General features: G+C 43.2%; 1 protein-coding gene across 1 annotated transcript; it reads left to right on the forward strand.

Moving 5' to 3' along the window:
* The first annotated feature begins 526 nt into the window (after window positions 1-526).
* LOC142312691 (protein YIPF5-like) lies at window positions 527-19179 on the forward strand. Its single transcript, XM_075351682.1, has 4 exons — window positions 527-642; window positions 8528-8697; window positions 11505-11650; window positions 18814-19179. The coding sequence occupies exons 1-4, from the start codon at window positions 533-535 to the stop codon at window positions 19177-19179; spliced, it is 792 nt and encodes a 263-aa protein (XP_075207797.1). The 5' UTR covers window positions 527-532.
* The last annotated feature ends 2579 nt before the right edge of the window (window positions 19180-21758 follow it).

A 21758-nucleotide genomic window follows, 5' to 3' on the forward strand; every position in this document is an offset into this window, starting at 1 on the left:
AAGCAGGAACTTCCTGTCACTGCTGCTCAAAGGCAGCGCGCTGGCCAATCAGAGGTAAGCGGCTCTGCCTTTGACGTTGGCGCTCTGGCAGCGGAAGTTCCTACCTCGTCGTTATGGTAACACAATACACAGCCTGTACCGGAGAACAGCAAGTCCCAGGAGACCGGCGGTGGAACGGAAGGTAAGGTGAGCATAATATGTGCGTGTGTGTGTTTGTGTGTGTTTGTGCATGTGAGGAATGACAGAATAGGGGACCAGGATGGGACATTTAATAATTTGTGGAAGGAATTGTCTGCATTGCAATGATTTCCTATGGGAAATCTTGCTTTGCTGAACGAGTAACTTTGTTATCAAGCACACTCCCAGAACGGATTGTTCTCGTTAACCAAGGTTCCACTGTACATATTTTTGTGCAGTACTTGTAGCCTGTGACTCAGGTTTATAACTACAGATTTATTTCCATACATCACATCTGGTAATGTGAAGTTGTTCAGAAATTGTTGTCTGTGTTCTGCTTTTCAGAGCTGCTGCCATGTCAAACTTTGAAAACTTCAATCAAGATTTCTACCAAACAAGCTATAGTATTGATGATCAATCTCAGGGTTACAGCTACAGTGCACAAGGTGGAGAACAGTACAACAAGTAAGAGCAGCTCTTCTGTCATTACAGATCACTAGAAATATTTGTAGTCCACTATGAAAACCTGATGACTCCGCAGAGGCGACTCTTCTGTCAATCTTTCTTTTTTTTTTCTTGTGAAGCTGACGTTTTTAATGGTACAATTTTGAGCGCATGTTATTGCATTTTGTGCAAAATTTGCAAAAACCGTAATTTTGGCGTTTGGAAATTTTTTTTTTGTCGGTACACAGTTTACCAATCAAATGAATTGCTTTTATGTTTTGCTGGATCGGGCGTTTCTGAACTTGACGATACCAAATGTGTGTGTATTTTTAATTTTTTGTTTTTTTTTAAATTTGGATCAGCAGTTTGATCGCTCATTCATTCTCCCAATCAGAGCTGCACAGCTCAGATCAGTAGATATGCTTGACTTCTGTTAGGCTATGTGCGCACGCTGTGGATTTTACCGCGGATTTTACCGTGTATTTACTGCAGAGAATATGTCTAACATTTCTGCAGTCATTCCCCAGCAAAACCTCTAGGTGGTGTGTGTTTTTGTTTTTTTTTGTGTTTAACCTGCGGATTCTCCGTGGAATTAATGTGCATGTCACTTCTGTTCTGCAGGTCCCTGCGGTTTTTCCATTAATTATTGGTGGTAAAAACCCGCAGGGACTAACCTGCGAAAAAACTGCACCAAACTGCGGCAAAACCCCATAACTGATTTCGTTGCAGCTTTAGTGCATTTTTTTTTTGTTTTACCGCAGGTGCAGGATTCTTTCAGAGGGTCACTGGCTGCCGGCAGTGTTTTCTCTGGCTGGTCTCCCCGAGATCAGTGATTGTTTTTTTTTTTTTTTTTTTAGTTGATCTACTAGGCATTGCTCCCACCCGGCCAGAATCCTACTCCACACTGATGAGGGGCAATACCCCGAAACGGCTGTCTGTGGATGGATACCTGGCCTTGGTATTTCCCTTGTCATATCTTTAAACTTGTCAAAAAGTTGGATTTTGACTTTAAGGGCCACTTAATATGGTGGTTATGGTGGTCTCCTAAAAAGAGTCACCCCTTGGCTGGGCCCTTCCCGGAGGGATATCTGGCTGGTTTCTGTGTTGAGACTCCTAGCTGAAATAGGAAGAGAGTTATGATAATGACAGGAGTCATCACGTGACCCTGTGCTACTATGGAAACAATCGTCTCCCCGTGATCATGTCACGGGGCCTCTGGTGGCGGCAGTAAGTGTGCGTTCCCAGCTGCGGCTATTAAAATTGGGCTGTCACATTTTCACAGCGCGATTTAAGGAGTTAACAGGTGCGGGTTGATTGCAGATCCACCAGCAATCTGCGAGGCACAGATGTCGTTTGCTGTACAAATCAGCAGACGTGCGGGGATCACCGCTGACTCACCACAGCAGCCGGCGGTGATAACCCCTTCACAGTACATCCTATTATCATGAAGGGGTAAAGGACTGGGCAGTCTTCCATGCTTGCGCTTTCGTTTTATCCTTCCCTTATTCCAAGGCCACAACTTAAAAAGTAAAAATCTGCAATAGTTTTTCAGGGTGCTTTTTTTTTTTTTTTCTTCTTTCTAGCATTCATTTTACCTAAAACTGACCTGGCAGTATGATTCTCCATTCCGGTATAATTGCATAGAATATATATCTAATATATAAAGGTGTGTGTGTGTGTGTGTGTGTGTGTGTGTGTGTGTGTGTGTGTGTGTATGTATGTATGTCCGGGATTGGCATCTGCACTGTCGCAGCTACAGCCACAACATTTTGCACACTCACACGTCTGGACCCCGAGAGAGTCATAGGCTATGTTGTGAAGTGAAATTTTAACCCCGCATGTTCCAATTTACCATTCAATTTTGCCCCTATCTACATAATGGGGAAAAAGTGAAACGAAAAGTGTATCCACACCGTCGCATTTACAATCACGAAATTTTGCACAGACACCTCATGTGACCCAGGGAACGTCGTAGACTGTTTTGACATGAAAATTTAACCCCGCACTTTACAGTTACTCTACAAAAAACATGCCTCCATTAAAGTAACTGGAGCCTGGAACTGCAGGTTATTAGTAGGAGCTGTGATTGGTTGCTATAGGAACAAAAGACATTCATAGTATAAGAAGCTTATATGTGAGGTAATAAGATGTCGGTGGGGAGACGGATAGACAGAGACAGACTGGGACAGAGACAGACGGGGCACATTACTTGGCCAATTTAGTTAAATCTGTGTGGAATATCTGTGGTGTTGAAATATATGTTGTGAAATGCTTCTATTAGCTTAGTTTTTGGCTTTTTTATAATTACATTTATATCTTTTTGTTTTGTGTTTTTAGTGTGCACAATAAATTTTTGTTAATACATTCTATTTTGTTAACAACAGTTATTAACCCGGGCGAAGCTGGGTAGTACAGTTAGTATAATATATATTATTTATATTATAACCTAGGTAGACACTGAGCCCTCCATATTTTCCCACACGATGGCTGGCGGGATTTAATGTGTGATCCTCGTAGATTTGCCGACTTTGATCTGCAGAAACTGATGAGATAAAGACATACGTTGAGTTTAACAGAGCATACACACGGATCCGTCAAAGTATGTGAATGGTTCCATGGGTCAGTGTGCAGCACACAGATGAGAAAAACAAATGTGTGAATGCAGCCTAAAACTTGAGAATACAGCCATTTTTATTTTTTATTTTTTTTTCCTCTGTTCTTTATTCTAGATAAAAATCCTTCACCCAGAAATTGTCTCTCTGTTCTTTAGCCTCTATACATAAAAAAAAAAATGACATCTGTGTCAATTTCACTGAATTTAGAAGAAGTGCATGTGTAAAATCCCATCCAATGCTTTATACAAGAGCTTACAGAGTAACGTGAAGATCATTGTGACATGAGGACCGCGCTGTGCGGCTGATTGCTGGGATAACGTTGCACACACAGATACAACTGTTCCAAAACATCCAAACTTGTTGAATCCTTAATTGCAAGTTGCACACATCTTAAGCGGGCTTTACACACAGCGACATCGCTAGCGATGGTGAAAGCACCCGCCCCCGTCGGTTGTGCGTCACGGGCAAAGCGCTGCCCGTGGCGCACAATCTCGTTAGAACCCGTCACACATACTGACCTGCCTAGTGACGTCGCTAAGGTGTGATGGGTTTCTAAGGGGGCGGTTCGTGCGGCGTTACTAAGTGGCCGCCCTATAGCAGAGGAGGGGCAGAGATAAACGGTCAGAACATCCCGCCCACCACCTTCCTTCCTCATTGCGAGCGGCCGCATGTAAGCTGATGTTCCTTGTTCCTGCGGTGTCACACATAGCGATGTGTACTGCCGCAGGAACGACAAACAACCTGCTTCCATAATTGGCAACAATAATCGGGATAAGAATGACTGGACAATGATTAACGATTTTTCGATGTTTTGCGCTCTTTAGCGGTTGCTCGGAGGTTTCACACACTACGACGTCGCTAACTATGCCGGATGTGCGTCACAAATTCCGTGACCCAAACGACATCTCGTTAGCGATGTCGTAGCGTTTAAAGCCCGCTTTAGATCTTGGGCTTCAATGTAAGATAATAATGCCAAATGCAATAAGCACGTATTGAATATTATTCATTGAGGCACATAATTTTTATGTGTCAAAAAGGATTGCAAACACTCCATAATACAATTAAAAAACTGGAGAACACTGGAGTATAATGTAAACATAAAAAAATTATTTACAAAATGTAAAAGAGAAAAAAACAATACAAAAGACACAGTGAATTAAAAAGACAGATGAGAAAAGCAACCCCTACACAAAGTAATGTGGCGAGGCTCAGTGAAACAATATAAATGCAATATTGGTCTGGGATTTGGTAGTGCAGTGGTATAAATAAGAAATTATTGGTATATAAACTAAATAGATATGCAATGCCATCACTAAGTCACAAAATACTGCTATGCTTTATAGTGAAGACCTCATGGGAGCAGCAAACATAATGACACCTGAACAAAGTGTTATGGAAAGATCCTGCCTCAGAATTAAAGATAACACAGACCCATAGTGTAGAAAGGAAGATAAGGGGCAAAGTGCCGCAAGTGCAGGGGACCCCAACGAACATTTTGTTTTCTTTACATAAACTTCATTGGGGGAGGAAAAGTGTGAGAACGCTACTTCAGACCATGTGACGAGTGCACAAATGGATCATATGACTGCAACTAGCGGCGCATGCTCGCCTAACCCCAAAAGAAGACACGTCAGGGCAAACGGCACATACGCGGTGGTGAGGGATATGTCACTTGGTCCACCACACGTGCAGAAACCACAGTGGACAACAGCAATGTCCATTGGGGAGACGGTAAGGCAAACTCCATACGCACAGCGGTACAAGGAAGAAACAAAGAGGGGAAAGGGACGGCACATCTGACCATCAATATTTTGAGAGAATAAGCAGATGGTAGCACACAGCACATAAAAAAACAGCAATATAAAATAGGCTTTTAAAGGGATAACCGCCTATAAATTAAAAGACATATACTGTATATCGAGTATAACCCTTCATGAACCACAACATTAAATTGTGTTTCCTGCATAATGACAGTCTATAGGGCTGCTTTCACACTACGTTTTTTTTTTTTTAACATGCGTCATGAACGTTTTTTTGCTGTAAAAGCGGATCCTGTTGTTACAAAGAAAAACGCATGCAAACGCAAGTGTTATTTTGCAGGATCCTGTTACTTGAAGTTTATGGGCGAGCATAGGAGTCATGCGAACGGGAGTGAGGGGGAACTGAACGTGACAGACTGGGAGCCGGCATCTGACAGCTGCAGACACTCGTAACCAAGGTAAACATCGGGTAACTTGCTTGGATACCCGATATTTACCTTGGTTACGAGCGTCTGCAGCTGCTAGGAGCCGGGCTCCCTGCACACGTAACCAGGGTAAACATCGGGTATCCAAGCAAGTTACCCAATGTTTACCTTGGTTACGAGCCTCTGCAGCTCTCAGGCGGGGGAGAGAGACTGATCACACCAGGCTGGTTTCTGGGCATGCTCAGTAGAGCAAGCAGGATCCTGTCTATCAGCATGCCAGCGTTCACATACGTTTGCGTGCAGTATAGTCAGGATCCAGCAATTTTCAGTATTTGGACGCAGCTCAAAAACGATACAAGTAGCGTTTTTGAAAAAAGTTAAACTGCAAGTGGCTGGATCCTCACTATAACGCACGCAAACGCAGGTGAACGCATGTTGACGCGCGTCCATTGCAAATGCATTGAAATGAAAACGCATTTTCACTGGATCAGTTTTTACGTTAAAAAAATGTTCAGGACGCATGTTAAAAAAATGTAGTGTGAAAGCAGCCTTACATAACAAACACAATCATATAAAATTCAGGGCTAGTCATCAGGCAGATCCACAATGCATATGGGGGGTTAAAAGGGTGGTCCAAGGCCATATATTCTCAAAAAATAAGATCCAACTGTACTTGATTGTGTCAAAAGATGAATCAAAATAAAATGAACACGAAACTTTAGGAATTTAAAATCAAAACCTCACCGAGAACTAAAGATAAAAAGGGAAAAAAAGAAAAGGATGATGAGCAAATTGAAGGAGACAGGTGACACTTAATGCTGCATTAAGACTCTTAGGAACAAGTATATCCAAAGGGACAATCCATGTGGTTTCAAACTGAGGCAAGAGGGTTTTTTTTTTTAAGAATTTCCACCTAATTCCACAATGAATGGCATCGATCACACCCATGGTGCAACTTAAAATAATGCGGAAGTGGTTTTAATAAAGTGTGTCATCTACAGCCCTCTCTGTGCCAATGTCTATTGTTTGTTCCCTGACACTAAGGCGGAGCTCCCTGGAAGGGAGTCCCACGTAGGTCATAGGGCAAGCACAAGTCGCAAAATAGACTACGTGATTGGTGTTACAACTTATGTAATGTCTGATATCATAAGATAGTAGTGTAGTGAATGACATTGACGCATGTGAGGCAGTGACCACAAGGCAAACAAGCATGGGTGTGCCCCCTGGACCCAAAAGGACTGGGGCATCCAGGCACATAATTTTGACCAGAATACAGAGTACCGCTGTGCGCATGGAGATCTCGGTGCTGTCTCCCCCTGGATATTGCCAGTGTCTTGTGATTTCGGCACATATACGGTGACCCGGGTGACTCATCCCTCATCACCGCACACGCGCAATTTACCCTGATGTCTGAGTGTCTTCACTTGGGGTTAGGGGAGCGTACGCACATGCACTGCTACTTGCGGTCATGTAATCCATTTGTGCACTCGCCACATGACGTGCACTATCTTAAAATACCCCTTCCGGTCTGAAGTAACATTCACACAAGTCTCAGAACAATATACAGTATATGTACATGCAAACGTTTTATAACCTATTACTGCATGTTATGTTTTTTCACTCAGCCTCGTCACATTATTTTGTGTAGGGGTTGCTTTTTTTTTTTTTTTGTCTGTCTTGTTTAATTCACTGTCTCTTTTGTATTTGTTTTTTCACTTTTACATTTTGTAAATAAAATATATTTTTGTTTGCATTATACGCTTATGTTCTCCAGTTTCTCAATGTAAGATACCGTATTTTTCGGACCATAAGACGCATCCTGGTTTTAGAGGAGGAAAATAGGAAAATTTAAAATTTTTAGCAAAAAATGTGGTCATGACACACTGTTATGGGGCGAGGATCTGCTGTTAACACTGTTATGGGGGTAATGTCCCCAAATTCTCTACTAAGGTACCCCATTCTGGTAATGATCCTTCTGCCTTGTATATGATCCCTCATCCTGCTATATGCCCCCATCCTGCATCCTGGTATAGCCACCATCCTGCTATATACCGCCATCCTGGTATAGCCACCATCCAGCTATATACCGCCATCCTGGTATAGCCACTATCCAGCTACATACCGCCATCCTGGTATAGCCACCATCCAGCTATATACCGCCATCATGCTATAGCCACCATCCAGCTATATACCGACATCCTGCTATAGCCACCATCCTGCTATATACCGCCATCCTGGTATAGTCACCATCCTGCTATATACCGCCATCCTGGTATAGCCACCATCCAGCTACATACTGCCATCCTGGTATAGCCCCACCCCCCAATCCTGTGGCACACAAAAAATAAACGTTTGTACTCTCCTTTCCTCGCTCCACGCAGCATCACTCGTCTTTCTGTCTGTGCCAGCAGCAGCGCCGCTGACCTATGTGGAGCCGTCACCGTTCCATGCAGCATTGCGATGTCCTCCTGTGTACCAGCTCGCTGATGTGTGTGGAGAGCGATGCGCACACGGGTGATGTCATCACTGTACGCACCACTAGTCTCCACACACAGCCGCGGCCAGCAGACAGGAGGACATTGTGATGCTGCTGGGAACGGTGACCAGTGAGTATACTTATTCACTGCCCCCCATCCCGTGCTGATGATGCGCGGGGGACAGTGAATATAGCCACACATGATCACTCCAGGCTGTAGTTTCCAGGTGTGATCACGCGGGCCGACCGGCTGTTAATTATGCGCGCATTCCCCGCCCATCATCCCGACTACCTGTCAGCGCTGAGAGATGATGGGCGGGAGGATGCTTATGAAATGAGCGGGCCCACGTGGTCATGGCAGGAGCTGCTACAGCCTGTGCATGCTGCCGATGACCCGCAACACCCTCATTTCCTGCAGCGATGCCCTACATTCAGACTATAAGACGCACCCCCCACTTTCCCCCAACATGTGGGAATTTAGAATCTTACAGCACAGCTTTTCAGAATCTAAAATATCAAATGGATTTTTATGGGGAAAACTTGCTGACTTGTTAATAAATAGGATTCTGTCCTCTAAATTGAAAAACTTACTAAAGTGAAATCTTGTTACATTCACTTGTATTTTTTCAGGCAATACCAATATGACTATAGCCAACAAGGTGGTTGTATGCCTCCAGACATGATGAGTCAACAGCAGCCTTACACAGGACAGATCTATCAACCAACGCAAACGTACACTCCGACATCTCCAGATTCTGTGTATGGAAGCAGTTTTGATGATGAGCCACCTTTGTTAGAAGGTAAAGTCCAGTCTCTGTAATAAACAGGATATATTGAGCTGTAAATAAAATGACACAATGACTGCTTATCAGCCAGGACAACAATGGTTCAGAATTGTGACCTGAAAGTGATATGCTTTAACTTGTTTCCAATTTCTTATTATTGTTATTATAATATATATATATATATATATATATATATATATATATATATATTTTTTTTTTTATTTTTTCTTTTTCCTTCTCCAATTCTTGTATTTCACTATTAATTTGTCTCTTCAGCTTTGACATTGAAAGGGGTTTTCTCAGAATCAACACAATAGATGTGTCTGATAGTTGTGGTCCCACATCTAGGTCTCCGACCAAACACCAGAACAAGGGCCCCTTTTTCCTTGTTAGCAGTCAAGCATTCGACCTACTAGACCCTTCAAAGTCTATGATACTGGCTTGAGATGACAAAGACCTGTAGATGGTTGTCTTCATTTCTGTAGCATTTAACCCATTAACTACATATGACATAATATTACTTCATAGGTTGGCTCCCTTTCTTTGATGTGGGCTCTGGAGCAGAGTCCGCATTTTTTCCCAGCAGATGATAGCTGTGTCATTCAGTCATTATCTGCCTCTTAACGGCTGCAAGTGGCTGTTAACCTGTTAAATGCTCCTGTCAATCTGACAGTGCGCGCCCCCAGTGGGTGTACTGTTGTAACCTCCAATAGACTCCCATCCGACTTGATTATAGGGTGGTGGTTGGTTACTATACTGGCTGAGTGCCTGCTGAAGACTGCTAACTATGTAATGACAATACTACTAAGAAAGCCAGCCCATGGCTGGTTTTCATAGGAGTTATTTATTCCTTACACTAATAATGTGTTCTCACTCTCTTTCCCAAAGAGACCTAAAAGTGTTAAAAGACTGAAAAATATAAATGTTAAATCACACCACCACCCCTTATGTACCTAATTAAAAATAACACATGATATCTTTATGTCCGTAAGTCTGATCAATAAAAAAGAATAAAATTAAAACCTAGTATAAAGGATTTCACTTGTGCGTCATACCAGGCATCTGTAGAATTCATGGCATCAGAAATGGTGTGAAATTTGGTACCCTTGAGGTGTTTCTTCGGGTTTTGAAACAGATGATAGTCGGAGGGAGCTAGATCTGGTGCATAAGATGGGTGATCAACCAGCTGGAAGCCCAACTCTGCCAGTTTTGCCATGGTCGCTTGTGCAGTGTGAGCGGAGGCATTGTCTTACAGGAAGAAGATTCCTTTGGACAACTTGCCGTGTATTTTGGCCTCCATGGCTGCCTTCAGTTGGTCCAAAAGTTTAATATAATACCTTGCATTGATGGTGGAACCCTTTTGAAGGTAGTCCACTAGCAGCAGGCCCTCCTTATCGCAGAACACTGACGCCATCACCTTAGTGGCTGATTTTTGCACCTTGAATTTCTTTGGACGAGGAGAACCACTGTGCCTCCACTCTGACTGCTCCTTGTTTTCAGGGTCATACAAATAAATCCAGGTCTCCTCCATAGTGACCAGTCGATCCAGGAAGTTCTTATCAGTCCAGAAATGCTGAAAAATGGACCGGGAAGTTTTCACTCGCCTGCTTTTCTGATCTGTTGTCAAACATTTGGGGACTCACTTTGCAGATAGCTTCCTCATGTCCAAATGGTCATGGATAATGACAGAAAACGCGTTAACGGGAAATCCCCATGTCTGCTATTACTTTAGCTGAAATTCATAAATGCTCCAGTATGAGGTTGTGCACAGCATCAATGATTTTTGGAACAACCACCACTCTGTTGTCCAGGACGTTCCTCATCGTTGGTGCTGAAGTGGCCCATTTTAAATTTGGCAACCCAGTTGTTAACTGTGGAATATGAAGGGCATCGATTCCTCCAATGTCTGCGACATATCACCATGAATATCCTTTGCGGACTTTTCTTGCAGAAACAAGAATTGTATCACTCATCTGCTCTCAGTTGCTGTGAATATCGCATTAGACTCTGCCATTTGTAGAACACTCTTGCTATAAGCAACAAACACAATTTTGAAAACATGTAGTAGACACACAAGGCTTTCATGTAATGTAACATTCATTACCATATAAACAAAAGAATCACAAAGCCAAAGACTTATCAGCAGCCCCTCATAATGAGAAAAAAACAAAATGCCAGAATTAGGCTGGTTCGCCTGCTTTTCTAGCAAAAGAACAAACAAAAAAAACAATCAAAATGTATGTAACCTAAAATGATATCAACAGTATGAATAAAAAAAGTTTCCTTTTTATCAATTTCCTAATTTTTTTTTTTTTTTTTCCTTCACCATTTTAGTTACCTGAAAAATCATTTCCAGGGCATTTTTACCATGTAATGAACACTATTTAAAAAAAAAAATTAAAGTAAAAAAATAATTGTGGAATTGCGCTTTCTTCTCTATTTTGACGTACTCCTGAATTTATGTCCTACTTTTGAGTACATTACATGATAAAATGTTTAGAATCCTTTTTAAAGTACAGCTCGCCCAGCAAATAAACAAGACATTTATACCGCTATATTGACAGAAAAATAAATATTTTGACTCTTGGGAGAAGGGGAGGATGAAATGAAAGTGCAAAAGAAGAAAAAAAAAATTGTAAGAGTTGAGTGGAATGTTAGAGCACAGGGTCAACCATCATACTAATCAAATTGGAATTCGATCACCGCGCAGCTTGCGTATTCATATGCATAATCTGAAATGTGGTCTACTTGGGGATGAAGAAAAGTTTCACATATATATGTCCATATAGCCCAGTTACTATGCTTGCATGCTTATTCTGCAGAACTTGGAATCAATTTTGACCACATTTGGCAGAAGACATTAACTGTTCTACACCCTCTGAAGGTCGCAGATGGCAGCATCATGAACGAAACGGATCTCACTGGACCAATGGTCTTTTGTCTTGCATTTGGTGCCACCTTGTTGCTGGTATTTATAATTTTTCTGGTATTCTTTGATTTCTTGTATAGAACTGTTTTGAAAGTCTTTGCTGCAGGACCTGAAGCACAATGTCCATGAAGGGTTCTCTGTCTTGACATTATGCTAAACAATAAACTTTTAGTTAAAGGCTTATCAATGTATAAAATAATTAACAGGAGCTGTTGCTCACCTTTCATGGCTCCAATGCTGCCTATCCATCGTGGTTTGTTGATTTGGTTGTAGTTGTGATACTAGGACAAAAGCACGTATAACCTCTGCAGCCAATCAATGGGCGCAGTGGCTCTGTCGATGTAATCAGCAAAAATCACTCAGCCCAGTGACTGGTGTCAGCACTGTCCACATTACATCACTGCTGCACCACAATCACCAGAGCTTTGTTTTTTGTTCCTTGTGTATTTTTACAACAAAAAGCCAGGAATACCATTAATCTGTGACTAAATGTATAAAGTGTATTTTTGTCTCTGAGCTTGGGTTGTCTCTAAGGCTAAGTTCACATTTCCGCTAAAATCTATCAGTCACAATCCGCTGCTCTTGTAAACAGCGGAATCCGTTTAGCGGATTCCGCTGCTCCCATAGACTTGTGTGAGCAGCGGATTGTGACTGATGATGCTGCGTTGCACCCTCCGCCCGACTGATCAGTCGTGGAACGACTGACCGCCGGGCGGGGGGAACGCAGCATGTAACGTTTTTTGAGCAGCGAGATCCGTCGGATTTCGCTGCGCATGCTCTCTGGCTCCCTGCACACGTCACCAGCTTTGGTTGGTTACCCGATATTTACCCTGGTTACGGTGCAAGGAGCCAGCGCTAAGCGGTGTAGGCCCGTAACCAAGGTAAATATCGGGTAACCAAGGTAAACATCGGGTGCTTTGCTGTTACCCGATATTTAGGCTGGTTACGTGTGCAGGGAGGCCGACACTTCCCCGCTCGGCCCCGCCCCCTCCCGCACTCCGCACATGTACACACACAAACACACACACACACACCTGTCCCCAGCCATGCAGACAAGCACTGACACCCTCGTCTGGCCCCGCCCCCTGCTCGGCTCCGCCCCCTCCCGCACTTTGCATGTGCACACACACACATACATACATACATACATACATGCACATACACACACTCACTCACACATACACTCACCTGTCCCCAGCCATGCAGTCCTTAACTCCTTCAACACCCGGGCATTTTTGTTTTTCTGATTTTTTTTTCCTTCTCCTTCTTTTGAGAGCCGTAACTTTTTTATTTTTCCGTCAATCTTTCCATATAAGAGCTTGTTTTTTGCGGGACGAGTTGTAGTTTTAAATGGAATCATAAGTTTTACCATATAGTGTACTGGAAAACAGCAAAAAAATCCCAAGTGCGGAAAAATTGCAAAAAAAAAAGTGATCGCACAATAGTTTTTGGGATATTTTATTCACCATGTTCACTATATGGTAAAACTGATGTGTTGCTTTGATGCCTCAGGTCGGTGCGAGTTTGTAGACACCAAACATGTATAGGTTTACTTGTATCTAAGGAGTTAAAAAAAATCACAAGCATGTCCAAAAAAAGTGGCGCATGTTTTGCGCCATTTTCCGAAACCCGTAGCGTTCTCATTTTTGCTATGATGCTATGTTTTGATCGCCTGTTATTGCATTTTGCGCAAAATTTGCGGCGACCAAAAAACGTAATTTGGGCGTTTTGAAATTTTTTGCTGCTACGCCATTTACCAATCAGATTAATTGATTTTATATTTTGATAGATCGGGCATTTCTGAAAGTGGCGATACCAAATATGTGTATATTTTTTTAACCCTTTAATTTTCAATGGGGTGAAAGGGGGGTGATTTGAACTTTTAGATTTTTTTAAATTTTTTAAAACTTTTTTTTTTATTTTACTAGTCCTCCTAGGGGGCTATAGCAATCAGCAATCTGATCGCTCTGCCATATCTTAAGATCACAGCTACAGAGCTAAGATCTGCAGATATGCTGCTTTACTTTCAATGCCGGCTGTATTCCGGAATTGAGATTAAATGACTCATGTTAGCTACAGGCGTCATCACATGACCCTGTGCTACCATGGCAACCACCGAAAGTCACGTGATCATGTCACGTGGCTTCCGATGGGGTCGGGGTAAGTCAGGATAATGGTGGCGCGCATATACATCTCGCTGCAAGATTTTGGCAGCGACATGTAAGGGGTTAATAGTCGCGGGTGGAAGCGATTCCACCCGCAACTAGCAGGCACACATGTCAGCTGTTGAAAACAGCTGATATGTGCGTGGATCGCCACGGAAGGCGGCGGGGATTAACCGCACACGATCCATGACGTACCCAGTACGTCATGGGTCGTTAGGGGGTTAATATTGTCTTTGGAAGGAATAAGTCATGTGCCAGTCCTTTATATTGACCACACATGTATTTATACATATAAATGAGATCTGAGATGTCTTTTTTCGCAGCTAAACATATCTAACTTTTTCAACCTCTCCTCATATGGGCGGCCTCCATTCCTTGTTATAGTATCTCCTGGTATAAGATGACAATGTTTCAGCATTTTAGTATGCTTTTTGCATCCCTAATGCCTCACTCAGTCATCATTCTTCATGTACTGTACATGTTTTATCTGTGGTTTTCCATGGATACAACACGTACCCATCATAGTCTATAGGCCTGTTCACATGATGGTGTTTCTTTGCAGACTGTTTGTCTGTACAACATGTCTGTTTTTCTCTGGACTCATGAATGAAAAATACAGTTTTCTAAGTCTGTGAAAATCACGGCCATCACACAGATGGCATCAGTGTACGGTCAATGTGCGGTCAGTGATTAAGATTGCAAAGAATAAGCAAGTCCTTGTGATTTATTTATCTATATGGGAAAATCAATGAAGAAACTCTAATGTTAAAAACGACACTGACCAAACACTGATAAAACTCGGATGCAAAACACTGATGACCCTTGTACCATTTCTTTGTGTACGTGTAAAAACATGGACGCCTGCAGGAGTGCCCTCCTCAGATGCAGACATCACAATGCAACCTTCCATCAGAGATGACAATTTCCTGACATAGACCTCAGACAGGAGATTCTAACATAAAGGCTAAGGCTATGTGCCCACGCTGCGGAAAATGCCCCGGATTTCTCGCGGAAAAGCCGCGGATTTCCCGAAAATCTGCAGCTCATGCACTTCCCAGCCATTTCTATGGCATTTTGGAAATGCTGTGCCCATGCTGCGGATTTTTCCGCAGCGGATTTCGTGCGGATTTTGATCCGGAAAAATCTGCAACATGTCAATTATTGCTGTGGATTTTCATCCGGTTTTTTTCTTTAAAATTGGGAAAAAAAAAAAATCCGCAGCAAAATCCGCATCAAATCTGTGGAAAATCCGTGGTAAATCCGCGGCAAATCCGCACCTTTGAAAAAGTGCGGATTTTGCGGGAAAGCTGCGGATTTTGATGCAGAGAAATCCGCAGCTACATTCTCCCGTGGACACATAGCCTAAAAGACCGCACTTTGCGTTTCCACCTGCGTTTCAGCTGCTTTTTAGGTCTGTTTTGAGAAGCACATTTTTCATGCAAAAGGCATGCGTTTTTATTTTACAGCAAAGTCTATGGTAAATGTTGATTTCTAGACCGCACTTTGCGTTTCTAAATGCTGCGTTTAATTTGCATATTTTGTGGCAAAAACCAAGCGTTCAAAGAAGCAGCATGTCAATTGTTTTTGCCATTGTGGGTGCGTTTTGCTACCATTGAAGTCAATGAGAAATGGCAACAATCAAGAATCTACAAATTTCCTGCTTTTTACCTGCTTTTTTGGTGCAGAAAACATGCGTTTTGGACTTCAAAAACGCATGTTTTTCTGACATTAAAATAATGGAATAATATGTCCCTTTACACACACACATAGTCCGACAATTAAAATAAAGAAAATTATTTTTTTTTTGCTATTTTAGCATTAAATATTATATAACCGCTCTAATTACATTAAATATAACTTTTTTTTCAATATTAATTCCAAAATTATATATATTTTGTTTTTTCTTTCTTTTTTTTTCATTCTGTTTGACTATATAATCTTTATTTATCAGTGTCTTGATGTTCAAAACGCATCAGTCAAAATGCAGGTGAAAAAGCATGTAAAAAGTGCTGAAAACGCATCTAAAACGCAGTAAATACGCATGTGTTTTCAGCGCTAAAGTTCTGAAAAAAGCAACTTTGGTCAAATCAATTAAGCCCAAAACGTGCGTTTAGCACTGCAAGTAGGACGACGCAAAGTGCGTTCTTAGCCAAAGGCACAGAGTGGCATATGGTGCCCATTTACCATGTGGTGCTCTTTTTGGGGAGATGCCTCTACATAAGATAGCGTAGTCTACTATGTTATTCCTTACAGCAAAAATAAAAGGAATGACATCTTTTACCAGTCCAACTGATACCAAAAATACACTGTTTTTGCATCCATCCGATAAATGGAATCCTGTGGATACGTTTGATGCCACATATGTCATAGGTTTTGCAATATGAGGGTTTTATTTAACTAACATTAACAATATTATTTATTTCATTAATTTTATTTGGGTCTGGACTCCTGTAATAACGAGTGCTTGATTGATCTTCCTAAATCAATCACTGTTTTACGCTTTGAACTAAGAAGATATTACAATTACAAGCACAATGGATTTCACATCTGTGCTTAAAGGCCGCTTTACACGCTACGACATCGCTCAAGCGATCTCGTTGGGGTCACGGAATTTGTGACGCACATCCGGTCGCTTTAGCGATATCTTTGCGTATGACACCTATGAGCGATTTAGAATCGTCGCAAAAACGGTCAATATTGCTCATCGGTGACATGCCCACCTATTCTCGAATATCGCTGCTGCTCGGTGTACGAAGTAGTTTGTCGCTCCTGCGGCAGCACACATATTGCTATGTGTGACACCGCAGGAACGAGGAACCTCACCTTACCTGCAGCCGGCCACAATGAGGAAGGAAGGAGGTGGGCGAGATGTTACGTCCCGCTCATCTCTGCCTCTCCGCTTCTATTGGGCGGCGGTTCGGTGACGCTGCTGTGACGTCGCTGTGACGCTGAACGAACCTCCCCCTTAGAAATGAGGCGGTTCACAGGTCACAGCGACGTCGCAGAGCAGGTATGTGCATGTGACGCTGCCGTAGCGATAATGTTCGCTACGGCAGCGATCACACGATATCGCATGTACAGTGGGGGCGGGTGCTTTCGCGCTCAACATCGCTAGCAATTCCTAGCGATGTCGTAACGTGTAAAGCGGCCTTTAGGACAGGGATGTGACAAGGTGCTCTTTTGGAAAGCTCCACAGTGTCAGGGCCAGAGAGTGCTGCCACTTACCATAGCGTTCCAAGGAGAATAGCAAGAGGCTCAAGCGCCCTAGTTATGAGTTTATCTTGCCACCCCCATTTATATTAAAATATAGGCACAAGCTAACAGTTTATTTGGAAATGATGGGTAAACAAATGTCATGTTCCATCAAAAACCAATTACAGAGAAATCCCCCTGTGTTTTACGTGGCCAAGGGGGAATATTCTTCAGCTGTTCTTTTAAACAAAAAGCTTAATGGTAGTGAACGTGTAGGAATTCTTATGAAGATTGTCCATGATCTGAGAGTGGGAATCTCTACCATCTCATTGCTGTCTTCCCCTTTGTAGTGGAGAATATTGCTACATTGAGTTTCTATGTTCGCACACTATAAAGCTACAGAAACTTTGTGTGCTGCCTAAATGGTTCATGCATATGGCCATTCCTCCTAAGAACTAAAAAGGATGTTCCTCTGGTGAATTAAATAGTGCTTGCTATATAACCTTTAAAAAGACATTAAAGGGGTTGTCTGGCAGAAAATATTGATGGCCTATCAATTAAATAGTCGTCAGTATGAGATTAGTGGGGGCCCAGCATCCAGTACCTCCACAAACAACTGAAAAGAGCTCCGGTGGCCACCTGGATATAAATAGATTGCTTTAAAGCTACTTGGCGCAGCTCCATTCAATACACAACTGCGGCGGCCAGTTATGGCACAACACCTTCATCTACGCACAACAGTTTTCTGCTGATTAGCGGAGGTGTGTTGAACACCCACTGATCTCATGTCGATGACCAATTTTACAAATAGGTCACAATATTTTCTGCTTGGAATGGCCACTTTCATTTAGGCTGAATCATACAAGATAGTAATCCAGTATGTCCATCATGCCATTCTCCAGGAAAAATATTGTCAAGCTGTAAAAAATCAAGGCCAAATTGAAGATCCGGTTCATAAACTATTGATTGGTGTACAGACGTGTTGGAATCATAATCCTACAAAGAGGCCTACTATGGACAAAATAACTGATGTCATCAATGAAATTATGAGACCCAATGCTCAATCCTGATAAGATCATTCTTCTAAGCAATTTGAAACTCTCATATCTTTCTAATCTTTTAGTGAGGTTATCAGTCACCTTTGTGTACTAATAACCACTTAGGGGTACTTCTCACATAGCGAGATCGCTGCTGAGTCACAGGTTTTGTGACGTACCAGTGACCTCATCAGCGATCTTGCTGTGTATGACACTAAGCAGTGACCTGGCCCCTGCTGTGAAATCGCTGATCGTTACACACTGTTCTGGTTTATTTTTTGCTCGTTGGTCAGCCGCTGTGCAGCACACATCGGCGTGTTTGACGATGGGAGACCAACGAGCACCGACTCTGTGTAAGCAGTGTACGCTGGTAACCAGGGTAAATATCGGGTAACTAAGCAAAGTGCTTTGCTTAGTAACCTGATGTGTACCCTAGCTACGTATACAGGGAGCCAGCGCTGGCAGCCTGTAAGCGGTGCACACTGGTAACCAGGGTAAACATCGGGTAACCAAGCAAAGCGTTTTGCTTAGTTACCCGTTATTTACCCTGGTTACCAAGCACAAAGTCGCTGGTGGCTGGTCACTGGTGAGATCTGCCTGATTGACAGCTCACTAGCAACCCTGTAGCGACGAACCAGCGATCCTGACCAGGTCGTATCGTGGTCAGAATTGCTGGTACATCGTCTAGTGAGACGGTACCCTAAGCCTTTGTCCCGCAAAACACACTGATTAGGTAGCTCATTGTTTTCTTACGAATATTGGACTTCATCGCAATCCTGCCTTAATTTTTAATACTGACTTATTATAGCACATAACCAGGAAAATAGTCAATGAAAAAAGCAAAATTATACCGTTTGAACATAATCCAAGTGCCTATTCTATTGCTTATAGCACAACAGCTGGAGCTATCGCTGATGATCCTGTGCCACACGATACTCAAGAAATGGAAGAACTCTATGAAAATAAAGAGCAGGAAGATCTCTATGATAAAGTCTTGCCTGGAGATTCCACTACTGAGTCTCCTTGGGATAGTGTGGTTAATGAATTTACCAGACGATTTGGACTTCCAAAAAACAGAAAACCTTTGTTTGAGTTCAAAGAACAATTACATTATGAGGACATTGGTATTTCAGTGAGAAACAAATCACGGTCTAAACGCGGATTCATTTTATAGACTTTGTAAAGAGACCAGGTACTTTCTTATGAGTAACGACATATTTTTGGACTTGAAATTGACACATTTCTTATAACAGTACTTTTCTTTGTTAAATGTATTTTTATAAATAAAACTTTCAATATTTTTGTAATTACATTCATGCCTGAATTATTAGATTTCACTTTACTTTTAGTCACAAATTTTCACATCTTGTCATAGCCTATGATAAAAATATAAATAATATAAGAATTCTATAAAATTATATAGAACATTCCTTTTCAATTAAGAGCATACAATAGAATTAAATGGCTAAATCATAAAAATAATTAAGTTGTGATTCTATATCGATAAGGACAAACCTTAAAGGGAATCTATTAGCAGATTTTTTCTATATAATCTGATAGCAGCATAACATGGAGCAAGAAAGTCTGATTCCAGCGATGTATCCCTTACTAGGCTGCTGGTGTAGTTTTCATGGAATATGTGGTTTGTCTGATGTAGATGTAACAGAGCTAAGAGTTAAACTCTGTATAACCTCACTTACAACCCTGATTGGCAGCTTCATGTGTTCACTGTGCATTGTAAGCCTGTTGTCAATCAGTGGTGGGGGCAGGGTTACACGCACTGGTCTGGGTTCCGCATGAGCCGCATGAACAGTAGTCTTAAGGCCCCGTTACACGCAACGACGTATCTAACGATATATCGCCGGGGTCACGGATTCCGTGACGCACATCCGGCATCATTAGCGATGTCGTTGCGTGTGACACCAACGAGCGACCATTAACGATGGAAAATACTCACCAAATCGTTCATCGTTGGCACGTCGTTCATTTTCAAAAAATCATTGATTGTTGAGGACGCAGGTTGTTCGTCATTCCCGAGGCAGCACACATTGCTATGTGTGACACCTCACGAACGACGAACTACAGCTTACCTGCACCCTCCGGCAATGAAGAAGGAAGGAGGTGGGTGGGATGTTACAGACGCTCATCTTACCCCCTTCGCTTCTATTGGGCGGCCGCTTAGTGACACCGCTGTGACACCGCCCAAACCGCCCTCTTAGAAAGGAGGCGTTTCGCCGGCCACAGTGATGTTGCTAATCAGGTAAGTCCGTGTGACTGCTCCTAACGATATTGTGCGCCACGGGCAGCGATTTGCCGTGGAGCGGACTACCTACTAGGTGGCAGACGGCAAGCAGGACCACAGGCGATGGAGATCCGGTCGCGGGAGACCTTAAGTGGACTGGGGCAGAGTTGTAGCCCACCGGTGCCGACAGCGGGAATCTGGTCCAGAGCCCGTGCACAGTCGGGGTGCCTGGCACCTAAGGCGAGAAAGGTTTCAAGCCCCTTGTCAATTGACCAGCCGGGGACAAGGTTCCAGGCCTTGTTCCACAGTAAGCCCAGAGAGCGAAACAGAAGCCCAACATGAGGGATAGGGTGTCCGCCAGAACCCACAGAGATCCCAAGGGTCAGATTTTGCTGGCTACACCTCCTAACATACAAAGTACCAGGAGTGGACTTCCCCGTTTCAAGCGGAGTTGTCCCATTGAAGACACAAACACTGAATGCAAGAGGAAGGGACCCCTGTTTGCTACACCAGGGTGTGGGACCCGAATACACCCACCTGAGGCAACCGGTCACTGGCAATTTGGTTTACCACTGGACTCTGTGTGCAATTCTTTGGAACTGTGAGTACACCATCCATCCCCGGTCCAAACCTGCATGACACCCTCCGCAGCCATTACTCCCATTCACCTGGGCCCCGGGACTACACCTCCCCTACCCGTGGAGGGGATTCCATCCTGCTGCCCCGGTCCATCAGCCCCGGGCGTCCAATCACCAGGCAGCGGCAGTGCTACCAACTCTCACCGCAACCCACGGGTGGTGTCACTGACAAACTATTCCCCTGTAAATACCCCCTTGCTACGGTTGTGAGGACGGACGGCCACACGAGCCCGGGTCCGGCTACCACTCGAGCCACAGTAACGAACCCGGATCCGAGCAGCCCCTGCAGCGGTCCGGCCCCCGTATGCAACATTTGCATGCTGATGGAGCAATACCAAAAGTTAGGATCCCAGAACCATGGGGGTTGAGTCCTGCACCAGAAGGAAAGGGGTGCAGTACCCACACCCTGACTAGTTCAGGGATGTCACATATGGAGAGGTATATTTGCTGTTTTCTGGTAACAAGCTTAGCAATTTTAAAGGTTTCCATTGAATGTTGTATTCATTAAATGTGTATGTGTATGTGATGTAGTGTGAGTGTGATAATATACTCACCTACTGCTGCTTTCTCTGGTGTCCAGTGCTGGCCTCCTCTTCTCAGTGATGTCACTGCGCTCCAGACTCTCTGGGACAAGCTGCTCAGATGACTTTTAGCCTCGGGGAGGGGGAGCTCATACACAGTTCTTGCATAGGGGCCCTTTTGTTGTGAATGTCAGTTATGCTTTGGCTGCTGGGAGGCTCACTCTAGTGGCCAGGAATGGTTTGGACATAGACCAGGTGTGTTGAGCAATGGGTGTTTCCATTGCTAACTCTCTGCTTATTTAAATCCTGGTCTGATAGCAGGCTATGCCGAATGTCAGTTGTTCTTTGTTCA

Source organism: Anomaloglossus baeobatrachus, chromosome 5, assembly GCF_048569485.1.
Source record: "Anomaloglossus baeobatrachus isolate aAnoBae1 chromosome 5, aAnoBae1.hap1, whole genome shotgun sequence".
Classification (NCBI taxonomy): Eukaryota; Metazoa; Chordata; class Amphibia; order Anura; family Aromobatidae; genus Anomaloglossus; species Anomaloglossus baeobatrachus.